The sequence below is a fragment of the Tenebrio molitor genome, chromosome 3 (genome assembly GCF_963966145.1).
Source record: "Tenebrio molitor chromosome 3, icTenMoli1.1, whole genome shotgun sequence".
In the NCBI taxonomy this organism is placed as follows: Eukaryota; Metazoa; Arthropoda; class Insecta; order Coleoptera; family Tenebrionidae; genus Tenebrio; species Tenebrio molitor.
The window spans coordinates 25,592,589-25,606,252 of record NC_091048.1 but is presented as its reverse complement, the minus strand read 5'-3'; the positions used below and the strand labels follow the sequence as shown (position 1 = coordinate 25,606,252).

General features: G+C 41.0%; 2 protein-coding genes across 13 annotated transcripts in view; both read right to left on the bottom strand.

The window, feature by feature from the left end:
- Positions 1-238: 238 nt before the first annotated feature.
- Positions 239-2,971, bottom strand: Atg7 (Autophagy-related 7). The gene is made up of 10 exons (XM_069041979.1): positions 2,668-2,971; positions 2,424-2,619; positions 2,265-2,375; positions 1,996-2,213; positions 1,720-1,947; positions 1,523-1,667; positions 1,314-1,469; positions 906-1,262; positions 449-859; positions 239-398 (listed from the first exon to the last, which is right to left on the bottom strand). Exons 1-10 carry the CDS (start codon positions 2,865-2,867, stop codon positions 363-365), a joined length of 2,058 nt encoding a protein of 685 aa, XP_068898080.1. The 5' UTR covers positions 2,868-2,971; the 3' UTR covers positions 239-362.
- A 1,794-nt stretch (positions 2,972-4,765) lies between these two features.
- Positions 4,766-13,664, bottom strand: part of Stacl (Stac-like) — a 64,418-nt gene continuing 55,519 nt past the window's right edge. For 5 of the 12 annotated variants that reach the window (XM_069040958.1, XM_069040960.1, XM_069040962.1 and 2 more), the window contains 7 exons: positions 13,380-13,631; positions 12,840-12,980; positions 9,109-9,267; positions 8,876-8,941; positions 8,653-8,792; positions 8,386-8,598; positions 4,766-6,497 (listed from right to left, as the gene is read on the bottom strand). In XM_069040958.1, coding sequence (XP_068897059.1) covers positions 6,336-6,497; positions 8,386-8,598; positions 8,653-8,792; positions 8,876-8,941; positions 9,109-9,267; positions 12,840-12,980; positions 13,380-13,631 — 1,133 coding nt within the window. In that variant the 3' untranslated portion in view covers positions 4,766-6,335. Of the gene's footprint in view, positions 6,498-8,385; positions 8,599-8,652; positions 8,793-8,875; positions 8,942-9,108; positions 9,268-10,015; positions 10,336-12,839; positions 12,981-13,379; positions 13,632-13,664 lie in introns of those variants that run through there. The other 7 variants (XM_069040964.1, XM_069040965.1, XM_069040966.1 and 4 more) reach the window with 5 other exon arrangements.

The following is a 13,664-nucleotide window of genomic DNA, read 5'->3' as shown; positions in this document are numbered from 1 at the left end:
ATTTAGACGGTGTGGTCGCGACTTTGCTCCCATTGGTTCAAATTTTCGCACCGCATCATTGCTTCAAGTGAGGAAAGCAGGTTCGAGCGCAAACCGGTTTGTATGTGTGGTAACTGGCGTGTTGTTCCATATGCCAAAGAATTCAGCATCAAAACTTGTTACCACGCTTAGGGTAGAGTGGTTTGGGGTGCGCGTGCGTCTTTCGACGCGACGAATTGTTTCAAATTTAAAATCTCAATCGATTGCAATATTTTATTTAAATAAAAAGACAACAATGAATTAAGCTATAAATAAAGCTTGTACTTAATATCATGAGCAGCGGCGGCTGTAAAAGCAGTGCATCTAATATGACAGACGAAAAATTAACCCTCCCAGTCTTCGTCGTTAATTTCCATCACCTACAACCAGTGAGTTAGACTTTCGAACAACTAAAACTAAATATACTTACGTCGACGTAATTACTTTCGTGAAAGAGCGCACTGAGTCCTGTTAAATTTTCCAGGTTGGTGGAGCTGTTGAAAGTCTCCAGAAGAAACTCAAACCCTTTCGATTCATACTCTTTTAGGATGATGTCAGAACAGGCGATACACTGGTTGTACCTAGGCGTCGCAGGTAAAACGTGTGTAAAACTAGACAAAAAACCTCTGATCGAGTGAGGCACAACCCCCAAAATGCCCCCGTGGTCGTCATCGAAACTCAAATCGGGCTGGGGGCCCGTTTTGTAGAACGCGGGGGCGTCGATACCTTGCTCGTGTTGTATTAACGACACCGCCAATTCTACAGCCAGAGCCCCCGCGATTGACGACACCCCTGGTCTAGTGACCGTACATTGTTGGTCAAGAGTTCTGTCCTTGAGTGACTGCAACGCGCTGGTTAAACCTGCGTTAAAGTGTTACCCAACTTACGTTTCCTGGGGCTGTTACGTCGTTGCAAAAGTAACAACCCAGTTCAGTCCCTGAGATTTTTTGAAAACGAGTCGAAGAAGCTTCTACTTTGGCAACAGCGTCGCCGTTTTTGCGACCATATCTCATTATCAAATAAGTATCAAATCCTAGAGCTACATTTATTATGATTTTCTTATAAAACAGTCCGAGTAGCGTAGGCAACCAGCGACTCTCGCGAGAGTCGGTCAGAAGAAAAATTATGTCATGGGCTTGGATAAGTTGTGTCAAGTCGTCCACATCTTTTTTTACTGACTCGACTGTATTTTCTCCTACACTGTGACCTGGCATGGGTATGGTGAGCTGGCAAGCTTGAGAATTCTGGAATTTAAATACATGAAACATCTCCACAATTATGTGAACAGATTATACAATTGAGGGAAATATTTTGCGCAAATTATCTGCAGCTGCTTGCGCTTTGGGTTTGCTGTTGATGGCGTCGTCATAGTTGAAGAGGTGTTGCCTCACGGGATTTGAGTATGACACTGTTGAGTTGTCCACAAAAGTGAAATTCCTGACCCCCCAGCCCTGCAACACATTAATAAAGATTACGATCTAGATTTGGGGATGGTGCAGAATACCAGTAAATTCCTCGCGACTGAACACCCCAAAGTCCCCGCCCCCAGCAGAAGACATTTAACATGTTTTATAGTCTCCAAGTTTATCTCAGGGAGCAGGCGCCACTTCATCAGTTTCAGGTTCAAATCAACACTCTCCTCAAACAGTCTGAAACCACAAGAGTAACAAAGAATCTGGCGTGATTTCAGATTGCAAATACACTTGAGGGTCCATCGTGGCTTTCATATTGGAGAAGCGCGGTCCAAACTTGTTCTTTTCGTTTTTCTCCCACCCAGCCCAAGCGTTGTCGCCGCCGCCGTAAATAATGTCTTCAATGGTCGCGTTGACTTGGGGCAAAGTTAATTTATAGATTAAACTCGGGGAGCACGATAATTTCCGGTCCAAGAATAGCAACAAGAAATTAACGCTTTTACCTCCCAGAAAGGGGCTAAAAATCGGAGTCAGTTCATGTTTTTCAATATTTTTTTAGACTAACCAGTAATGCAACAGAAAGATTATGTAATTTTTTAATTGTGATTTGGGGTGATTCCCTACACTGATGTAGTCTGCAAAAGCAAAATAATATTCTTCATGGTTTGTATCGGTAATGTCTTTGAGCTTGGACTGGAGAGACTGGGTTTGGTTCTGGTGCCACAGAAAATAAGCTTTTTGGTGGGGTTCCAGTTGGAGATAATTTTCACTCAAAGTTGCAATCTGTAGCAAAATTAGTGATGTAGTGATAAAAAATATATAATTGAAGCAAACCTGTTCTTTTGAGAACTGTTGAGAAATGGGACAAACCCCATCTAGGGTAATTTCCAGATTGTGGGGCACCGGAAATGCGAACCAGTAATAGAAATGGTATTTTTTTAAGTCCTGAAAAACTATGATGTCAGAGTGTATCAATAACTACAAAAAAATTACACTGAATGACAGAATACAAAAGAAATTGAGCATTGACGGTTTTTCCAGGATTTTCCCGCTCTTCAGATCGTCCAAAAATCGTCGGCCCTCCTGATTTATCAACGCAGTTTTGTCACAGTCTTTAAACTGCTCAATGGTGTTCTTGTTAAATATTTGACCGTGGAAAGGGACATTATCATTTTGTTTGTTGAACGTTCTACAAACACGGATTAATTCAATGATTAAATTTTGTCAGAATGATTACGAATTGAACGAGGTGCTGTCAACTTCTACAATATGAGTGGTCCAAGTTGAAGATGTATTCGCGAAGAAACCACAAATGTCTCGTTCGCTGTCATCCAATTTGTCGATGTTGATCTTCAGCTCGTACAATTTATTCCAAAAGCTGGGCTGGACGAACGAGGAAACCGGCACGAATTGAAGGTGGGGCTTTTCTGGATCCATCGTTCGTTTTTTTTTTCAAAAAAAACACTACTGTTTTTGACAGGTCATCGACAACATAACCTCAAAATTTCTCATGCTAAGATTGGTGGAAAAAATACGAAATAAAATAATAGATATATATTTTAAGGGAAAAATAATGCAACGGAAGTATTTTACAAGTTGAGAAGTATTAAAACTGTAAGATAATGATTAAATAAGATGACTAAACGTGAACTTTTCGCAACTCTTACAGATTCCTGTAATTTTGTGACAGCTTTCTGCCAATTCTGCCTGACAAAATGCCATAAATGCATTTTAATTTTTCAAAATAATTAATTGTTTAAAACAAAAATGCATACTACAACTGAAATCAATCAATTTAATTTCATTTTACCAATTCATCTTTCAATCAATTTTTCAATATAAAATCTGTAATAATTTTTTTGCTTTGTTTCTTGAGCTGTTAGTGAGTCTTGAAAGAATGTTTTGTACACTTCGACTTGGCAAATTAAACTCAAAAACTCCTGTCTTTATCTCGTATGTGATACTAAAAAACTGTTTTTTTATTAAGTCGTAACAATAGCGCAATCGGTTTTTCGTACTGAGCTAGAGTTGACTTAAAAATTGTTTTTGTTCCTTCTTTCTGTTTCTTTCTCAGCATTCCAAGAAAACCAGTTACTTTTATTTGTCATTAAATGTCACAAATGGCGGACGCGCCGGGTAACAAACTCATACGTTGAATTGATATCTACATTTCCTGATTTCAAAATTTCTTCATGACACGAAAAATACTGAATACTTCTATTGTTGATACTAATCTTGAAAATTAGACTACAAGAGATGGTTGATGTTGCATCCAAAAATATCTAGATTATAGGTATAAAATTGAAGAACGTCGTTTAAATATTAGGTATCTAAATTGTTTTTGGAGAGAATTAATTTTTATGTCGTGTGGGTTAAAAGATTTCTTGTATGCACATTGCTGTTAAACTGGTTGCAGCCATGAAAGGACGAGAACGAAAAGGAAGACTAACTACACTAAAAAATCGTTACATTATCATAAGTAATATAATTTACTCCTTTTTACACAATGCTTTAATAACATACTTATTTCTACAGGTGCGTACCATTATCACAAGAATTTTTAAAATAATTCTCTAATGAACAGGTGGTGCGAGTAATTAAGTGTTTATCGCTAGCTGTGACAAATTCTCCGAATTCCATTCCCGTTCGTACAAAAATAAATGTCTGCAAAGGATAAAGCAGATTTTCAGTAATTACTTTTTCGCGTTAACGAAATTGAATCGATACAATTTTTTATACCAGCGTTTAGATTCCATTCCGCTGTGTTCGACACACATTTCCTTTATCTATCGTCCATTTTGGAAATGGAAGTAAATCACGTTGATGTATGATGAAGGATTTAATGCTAGTGATCGTCTAAATCACGACTTCCATTTTAGATTTAAAAGCTTGTTCGACGAGCTACCTTGTAACAGGCACATTTATCGTCGTCTGAAGGGAGAAGTCTTTGTATCCGACTCCCGGCAGTAATAAAATTATTCGCAACGTACGCATCGGAGCACCGGATAAAGTTTCCAACGATTCCATTTCAACTATTTCTGTTTGATTTAACACCGGATTTAATTGCCAAAGTTTAAACTGGTCCTAATAATTTAATGATGGATTGAATCAATCGATTGGCGCCCTTAAAAATAACTCCACCGGAAGTGTCTATAAAAAGTGTGTGTTCGATTTTGAATAAAAAACGTCACACATCAACGCGACTCGCTCTCGTTTATTTTTCACATGTTTTTTATGTGGCACTGGGGACGGCTAGGATTGGCGTTCCAACATTATCGATGGCACTTGAAAAATAATTTGATTCGGGGTTCGTTATCGGACAACAAATACGTCAGTTGTTGTTATTTTTTTTATTAAATATGAGGTTAGTTTACACATCCAGTATTCAACAATGTGCTTTTGTGTCTCGTCTCGCGGTAACACAGGGAGTGAACTAAGTTTCGTAAACATACATAACGAGTGTAGATCCTGTTTTGTGTTGCATTATTATAATGGTCATGATATACAAACATCTAAACAAATCTTCAACCAACTCAACTGACTAATTCATAATACTAAAGGTTTAAATTGGTCGTGTGCATAACAATCTGAAATTGTGCTGCATATCAACGGAATATTGAGTCACAAACGATTATCAACAGTAACGTCGCGTATTTACAAAATATAAAGCTTCTCTAGGCCAATTTGGGTGTTGGCGGCGTAGTTCAAGGCCGAGTTAGGCTGAGTCCACACTTATTCGCGCATCCATTCGCTCGCCTACGAATATACAGCACATTTTCAAAGCAGTCTTTGGAATGATGTGTTATATTGCACAAATATTTTATTTATTACTCAACATTTAATTATTATTATTAATCCTCAAATAATCTCTAATATAACATTTATTAAATATATATGATATATTCAATGATCAATTCCTTAACATAATTACTCTATTATCTCGGTTACTCGCAAATAATCATAACCACTAACGATATAAGCATCTGTTGGAATGTATCTAACGCAGAGTGTAAGAAATCATAAATCGGAAGCCTTCATTATGGATTCGGTTTCGTACCTACATTTTTTTCGATTTATTTTTTTTATCAAAATAAATGCTTCTCGTAACCTCTTCGGTAACAACAAAGAACAAAGCTAATCAACGAAGTGGACACGTCCGGACTTGCATTTTCCTTCGGGCGGTCACGAAGCAAAACCGGACGTCCGGACGCCTCCCCCAAGGAAAGAAACTCGATAAAGTGCTCATAAGATATACGAGGACGTGCTGATATATTCTTTGATCACATGTATTGAAAGGTAACATTTACAAAAATAGGTGAAACTACTCCCTCACTTTCTCACAAAAAGAGGCCTACTATTCGATGAGATATACAAATTTTTTCGGTACAAACTAAACTTGTCGACATTGTCGCTGATGGTGTATATCGACGATATCTTGAGACCGTTCTTGTTCGGTATGATCTTGAAGTTGGGGTTGTTGGAGTGGTGCGACGCGTTCTGCAGCAGCAGCGGACGTTTCTGGGAGTCGGACCGGAACGGCTTGCTGAAGAAGTTGACGACGTGCTTGGGGGTGGAGAGGCGAATGGACAGGGGGCGCTTCGTCGAGGAGAAGGGCGCTTTGCCGTGGAGGAACGCCAGTTCGTTGCGCCGCCTCTGCAGGACGTTGTTGTTGTACACGTTGGTCTGCTTCGACGTGTTCTTGTTGAAGTTGTTGTAGTAATACTGCAAGATGTTGCCGGCGTTGATGTTCTTCTTGTTGTTCTGTTTGGACAGGAGCACGTTGTTCTGGATCATTATCTTGGAGGGGTTGGGGTAGTAGATTTTTTTGAGAGTGTTGGGGGGCGGGGTCTGTTTTGTTAAGCAGTTGCAAGTGTATGTGGCTTGGCAAGCTACTTCGCTGCGATGTCACACTTCCTGGAGGAACTTGACGGGGCACACTCCTTGCCGGTTGTCGCCGGAACGGATCATCACCATCCCATCCAGTTCTTCCCCAATTTGTATCACTATTTGGTCCCTTAGCAGCATCAGGCCGTTGTCGCCGTCTGACACTTGTAAATTGTGGGTCACCTGACAAAACGCATTTGTGTTATACTCCTGACTCCATTCCTCATCTTGGTGAGTGGTCCATCAAATTTTTGTGTGGTGTAAAGCAAATATTAACTGTCATCGCTGTCATTCAGATTCAGAATCTTCGTCAAACATTTATGTCCAAATCTCGCGATCTTATATCGCGAAATGTAAATACCGTGTGAACAACAATTACTGATTGAGTTGGCAATAAATTCTGGTGACTTTTGGTGACTTTTATGTCATGTTCCAACGAGAAAACCATTTTATTAATAAAAAAAAATACAAAAACCAAGACGTTTAAATATGAAATGTATACCAGCTGTCAATAGTGTCAATAAAACAAACCGAAATAGGTACAATTCAGTCTTGAAAATTTAATGTAAATTTTTTTATTGCCAACTGAAATAGTTATTGTTGCTCACCCTGTATATAAGCCGTACACATCAATTCTTAAATTTAACCGTTCCCGATCTGAAAATTATCGGCGTCCGTCGTCTGTCAAACCCACCGAACATTTATTCCCGTCCCGTGCCGGGCAATATTTCAAAGAAGTTTGGGTTTGAGAAATTAAACGGATTCTTAAACCATAAACCGGACCTAATTTGACCGGAAAGTGTGTGGCCGGTCTAGAACATTTTGAAATTCCCAAGTAAGTTATTAGAATTTTAGAAAACGATGCAATGTGAAGATGATACATTTGAGGTTATGTTTCGGTGTCGGTGCGTACGAATCATGATCATGAGCAATTTAACCTGGAAAATAATAAATAGAAAGACTTTGCGGCGTCTCTGTAAGTAAATTATTGTAATATTTGAATATTTTTTAACAACTAGACTACGTCCACTGATAGAATGCATTTTTTCCCCAAACCATACCTAACATTAAAATATTAAGAAAGTATCATAGATTATGTTGGTAATATCTTGAAGCATTCACCCCAGGCCCCACTGATTCTCATTGGTTATTACGAAACCCACGCGAAAAATAAATTATGACATTTCAAATTTGAAATTGTCAGTTCTGTCAAGTGGTTTAAGCATTTAGATTTCCGATTTTTCATCTTTAGAGCTTTGTTTTGCGATTCTCTGGTTTTAAAAGTTATTAGTTTTGATCGTGTTGCTGTTTTGATCTGTTCCGTTGCGATTTTTTGTTGATTTTTTTAAATTTGGAAGTGAGTGCGTGCCTCAAGAATCTAATTACAAACATCGAAAATGATGCAGAGGTAATTTTTGTTCATGCAGTAAATATTAAATAATCTCTTGCTTGTGTTTAGCCATTTCCGAAAAAAGCTGGATATTTTAATTTTAGTAGCCAGCTTTTTTCGGAAATTCGAAAATGTATTGTGGGTTGCATTTGTTATTCCGTCGGGCACATTATCACTTGTGAAATACCCTGTATTAATAAAACCTAATATATTACTCCTACTGTATTGAAGTTTTTTTTTGTCTTTCCTAAGTGCAAACATGCAGAATAATAATAAAACATCACGTGTAACCTGCTCTTTCCATTTTTTAAAATTTCCCGCCGGATTTATTTATTGTGGCGTAGAGTGAACATTTTAGTAACATTTATGTCAAGCAATCTATGAGTGGACAGAGTTTACCAACGCATTTTTCCATGGGAACTTTAAAAAATCCCTAAATTCAACTTGACGGCTGAAAATTTCCCCAAGACCACTGACCAAGATAAAGAATAGAGTTATAGAAAAATTCACGCGCGTCGAGTTGAGAATTTCGGGGGGCGTCGAGGCGAGGAATAACTTTTCAATTCGATAACGGTCGCCAATTTCCCAAGAAAGGTGCACGAGCGGCTTCCAGATAGAGCTAATCTAATCGGGAGCGTGATGCGACGAATACCAGGAGATACCTTTTGATGTGTTCCTCACCTGGAGCGGTTTCTCCCCCGGTGATAATTTCGAGACGTACTTAGACGGGAAGAAGCCAACCCTTCCCAAACACTTCCCTTTCCACCAATCCGGATCTGAAGTGTCAATTACAGTCACTTTGTAGCCAGCCTTCAGGTCGAGCTCGTCCTGATGGCGCGACTTGAAGTTGTAAAGAACTACGTACAAGTTGGTGGGTAATAAACGATGCGACTTCTGCAAAACACACCAATTAGAAGAGTGTGAGGGAGTTTTGGCGAGGCGAGCTACTTTCGCTCCGACAGGACTCGGACAAGGCGAAGTGCTCGCCGACGAAGGACTCTTGTCGTTCTCATCTGGGAGTTCGACAGAGGACATCCTGATGTTTTTCGCCGAGAGCAGCCGGCGATTGTGCACCGGACTCGAAGGAGCTGTACGAAAACAACAGTCTTTAGTGAGGGAGCCGGCTTGGGTGTCGTGCTAAGAGAAAATAGGAAAATTGCAAAATGCATACTTGATTTTGCTTTGAGGTCACCTCGAGTTACGTGGTGGTTGTGAATAGACCTTGCAGGAATGGCAACTGGGAACAGCATGCATCAGTTAGAAAATTGTAAACAGAACGATAAACTGGTTGGTTATCGGGGTGCATTGGAAAGAGCGGTGCAACTGTAAGAACTAAACAAGCCGTCAGATCATCTGTTTTTTGTTAGAAGAAAAGAAAACAACACAAATCAAGCTCCTTCATACACTGAATTCTTGATGACGAACTCTGATTAGAGTGGGGGTCGCTCGCCACGTTCGCCCCGTGGTGTTTTCTCCTTTGAACGTGTTCGGTGCTCTCGGGGGAGTCCAACGACAAACTCTTCATTCTCAAGTTCAATTTTTGACGGCGCGGCGAATGGGGAGCTAACAGAAATTTCCATTACGTCACGTACTCAATTCTCATACAAGACAAGAGGGCAACAACATGCGGTACCATCAAGTGCAGTGTTCTCGACAAGTGCTGGTTTCTACGAATTACTGGAATCTACTGTGCGAACACTCGACCCCGCCCCGGATTGTTCTTGTGAGAGCAGTCGCGAGGGGTCGGTGTTGGCAACAAGAGAGGTCTCTATAATGTATCACAGGTTGGCTCAAAATTCTTGTGTCGTCGAAGTGACTACATGAAAAATGTGAGGCGACCTGTACTAAGAAGGGGTCTCACTAATCAATCAATTTCAGCTACAAGTGAACTGTGAAAGGCGGCCTCAAGTCGTGGATTTGAAGTCGCCTATTACGATTCTAAAATTCTCGTTTATTATTTATACAGACCGCCATCATCGTTGCTTCCCATGTTAAGACAAAACGTCACAGCACTGGGAGAAGACTTCATGCTTGTCCCTGACGAAACAACATCAAAAACTGTACTATTACTACGTTTACACGACAATTATAAACACTACAAGCACACGTGTAAACCTAGTAATGCAACACTACTAACACACATTTAACTAGAAGTGATCGGAGGCGGTCGAGGGACGAGGACGTGTTCTGGGGGATTGCCTCGCAGTTAATAAAAATAAAATCACCACAACAAACTGTTAAAGTTTTCGCTTTTTTCAAACTCGCCACTACTTACTGGTTCGAAGTGAAACGATTTGAATCAAAGAAACGGTCAGCCTCGCAATTTTATTTATCACAGTTGGATTTAACAAAAGTAATGTGCACGAAACGTAAACAAAACAATCAAAAAATAATTTGAGCAACTCGCTGTAGGACTAGTCGATAGAACTAATTAACAATAATTAAACAGTAGAAAGGTTCATTTTTTGGGCTTGGCGCCCTTTTTTAGGATGGGCTGGGCCTTCCCCTTCGAGGGTGAGGGCGACGGAGGGGTGGGAGGTAGGTCAAGGCCGTTCTTGTCGTTTATTTGCGGACCGATGCACAACGGCTGTCCGAAAGGACGCGTACCAGAGGCATCTTGGGAATTCCGTTCTGAAAATTCAAGTACAAAAGTTGGACTTTAGAATGGGATTACCTGGTCGGTTGCGCGGGATCCCCCGCCGTTTCACGAAAACCCCCGCGCGCGAAATGACACATTAGCCACCCCCGACGCGGGGACCTCGTCAAACGGGGGAAGTGCCGTTAAAAATTCTCAAGCCGTTGTCTTTTTTTTTGTTTTTGTTTTACTCTTTCGCTCCATCTCCCTTGCGTCCACACCTGTTAGAGGAACTGATAGCGCAGTGGAAATTATTACATTCAGAATAAAAAAGGAAATTGCATTTACACGAGGTGGCGTTTCATTACGGTCGAGATGAAAGGCGTCCCTTCATTATCCCTCGTCTATGAAATTTGTCTCTTTTTTTGGTCCCACTTGTACAAAGTGTCAAAGTAGTTTCAGCTGTGCTACTGTTTAATCGCTGACAAGATAATGTAAACCATGCATGGCAGACGTGTGGTGGGAAGTTCGCCCCGGCTTGCGGAGCTTTTTTGGGCACCGGAAGCTCGATCAAAGCCAAATATTTGTCACCCTTACTAACCTAGATAAATCGTACCAGTTGCACAACGAACGCACTTTAAGAGTAGTGTTTTGCGCAGTAAATTATTTTGCATGTGCACGTTGCGTCACTTTAATTGGCTAAATCTTTAATGTAAATTTTGTTCTAAATTAGTTTCGCGTGAACTTTGATTAAACACAAACTCTCCTCACATTAAAACAACTCCACTCGAGGATGCAGATCATCACAAATATTGATTCAATACTTCCGGCGCGCCACAATTACATTTTCTCTCGTCCCAACAGCGACATCCAACACATGTTAATTCTCTTTCGGCTTAAATTTTTTTAAAGTTGGCGGTGCGTTGCGTTGATTTGAGAAAACTTCCCGGTCGTTAATACCGTCGTTACTGCGTTGAAGTTTATAACGACGAAATAATTTCGCAAACCGCTTGTGATTTGTTTGTTTTCGAGCTTTCCAAGCTTTTCTGCATTTTTGTTTCGGGTCGGCCAAACTTTCCCAATTTGAATTTTTTTGAAGCGAAACACTCCCATCAGAAAAGCGACACAGAATGTGCGTTAATTTCGACCGGTTCCGATGAATAATAAATTTGCCTGGACTATCAAAGGGACAAATAGTTGTCAGGAGTATTGATCCTTTATCCTGTCTGCATTGGCAGTGATACACCTCGATCAAAGAATGCAATTAGTTGATTAGAGCGTCGAGGTAATAAAATTGTTGCGTTGGGAAAACGTGGGGGGAAATGCCGTAAAAATATCATTATCGTATTTTTTACGAAATTATTTCGGCATATCCATTTGCCGCGTTAAATTAGGTAAATTACTACCCTCTTTTCTCATTTATGCCGAATAAAATGTTTTACCGGTCTAGGCGCGGTTGGGAAAGAAATAATTGATAATAATGGCTTTGCATCTTCATTTCTGTAAATTGTGGGTGAAAAGGCGTCCGTGGAGTTGGGGTGCGTCTCGGTTAAACGAGTTTTGTGTTTTTGGACAATTTCAGAGTTGTGTGTTTAGTTTGGTTAGGAAAGAAACGAAGAGATAAATTTTTATTTGGGAATAAAATGGGAGAACGAGCTTTAAAATTTATCAGGCGTTGTCACTGCGGTCCTGAAACAATAAAAAGGCATTTTGGCGGATGCGCCCCGTAAAATCATGCAAGTCAGGAATTAGTCGTAAATATTTTAGTAGATCGGCGTCATAACGGTTTTACAATAGATTATTTGGATGGTCTTGCGTGCATGGCCAAGCGAGTCCATAAATCAAGATGGATTTCTTTTCGATTACAAAGTACAAATCAGCGTGGTGTGTCGGTGTAGAGAATGAATTTATCACTGGTCATAAATATTTTCGGCGTAAAGTGGCGTGACCCTAATCTGGGAAGTTTACAGCTGGCAACTTTCCTCTTAAAAGTTGATTCCGAGACTTAGTACTAGTTGGAGGAGTCGTAATGAAGGTCCAATTAAGTTGAAGGCGTTTGCCTTCACGGCATCAGCGGAATGATCGTCGGTGTGAGGCCACCACCACGTTGTGCAAGTACAGCCTAGTCAAACCAAAAAACTAAGGAAACAAAAAGGAAGGAAAAAGAAAAAAAGAAACGGGCAAAGAAAAGAGCGATCGAGTAAAACAAAAATATAATCTACTTGAAGCCAAACTGCATTTGTACAAAATTGTGTTAGAAATTCTGTTCGGATAGAGTATAAGAACTGTTCGAATGGAATGGAGTAGTGCTGAGATCGGGAGATTGTCTGGTCAGTTGATGTGAAGCACATCTACTCGGCTGTAAGCATGTGGGAAAAGCTCTTGGGAGGGGGTAACATCGAGCGGGGTTGTCCAGCGGGCACACCAAACATAACACGGCAGTGCAACAGTGGCCAAAGCGCAGCCCCGCCAAAATCCGGACGATAATGACGGGACCGGTGTGGATTCCCTCTCCAGCCATTAAAACTAACAAGACATCAAAAATCATAAAGCCGCGTACTTTCCGGCAGAGAGATGGAGCGATGACCTGGTGAACCGTGCCGGGAGCGCGAACCAAAGCCAGTCAGGCTTTTCATTCCAGCGAATAGGCGACGCCTCATCGACGAACTTTCGGAAGTGCCTGGGGCTCCTTGTCTGCGGTCTGAATTATGTACAATAACGTTTTGCAGAAACGGCGAAAACTTTCAAGATTCGAAAAAAATCATCGTGTTAACACGCACCCTCACTCGTGTTAGAGTTAGTGAAATTTGTGTTAGCGGTGTTAGTTGGGAAAGCGCGCATCCCACTGCGGGATGGAGCTTTCCGATCAGAGTGGTTCAGAGATGGGCATGAGATGACATTGCTTCAAGCTGATGCACTCCGGGTACTTACCTGCCGCGCTAGAAATTAATTTGTTTTAGGGTGCGAAAGAGTGAACCCCCAGATCGAGAGGATGTCGGGAGCGCACCGTGGGGGATGTGGAAGAATGGAGAGAAAGCATGCATAATTAGCCTAGATAGGCGTCGTCGCGACCGCAACAAGACCTCTAGTCGTGACAAACCTGAGCTAGTGGAGCAGGGAGCAGGATTGATAACGGCTAAGTTGGGGCCGGCAGCCCTAGAAGGCTGTATCGGAGGGCCCGGTCTACGGTTTAGACTTTGTCCGGAGCTGCCCGAACTTCCCGGATTCGAATTGGCGGACCTGTCCACCGTTATACCGGGTGTAGCCGGTTCCACGTTAACGCGTGGCTTGCTATTCGATATTTCCGTCGCCTGCTTCAGGACTTGGTATATTTGATCCACTTCCGGACTCTCTGGGAAAGTTTTCAAATACAGTTTCGGGCACG

Coding starts and splice junctions, on each gene's coding strand:
- Atg7 (XM_069041979.1), bottom strand. CDS start 2,867: ATGGATCCAGAAAAGCCCCACCTTCAATTCGTGCCGGTTTCCTCGTTC. Junction 2,620..2,667: donor GACAGCACCTCGTTCAATTC/GTAATCATTCTG, acceptor CCGTGTTTGTAG/AACGTTCAACAAACAAAATG. Junction 1,263..1,313: donor GCAAAATATTTCCCTCAATT/GTATAATCTGTT, acceptor TTTAAATTCCAG/AATTCTCAAGCTTGCCAGCT.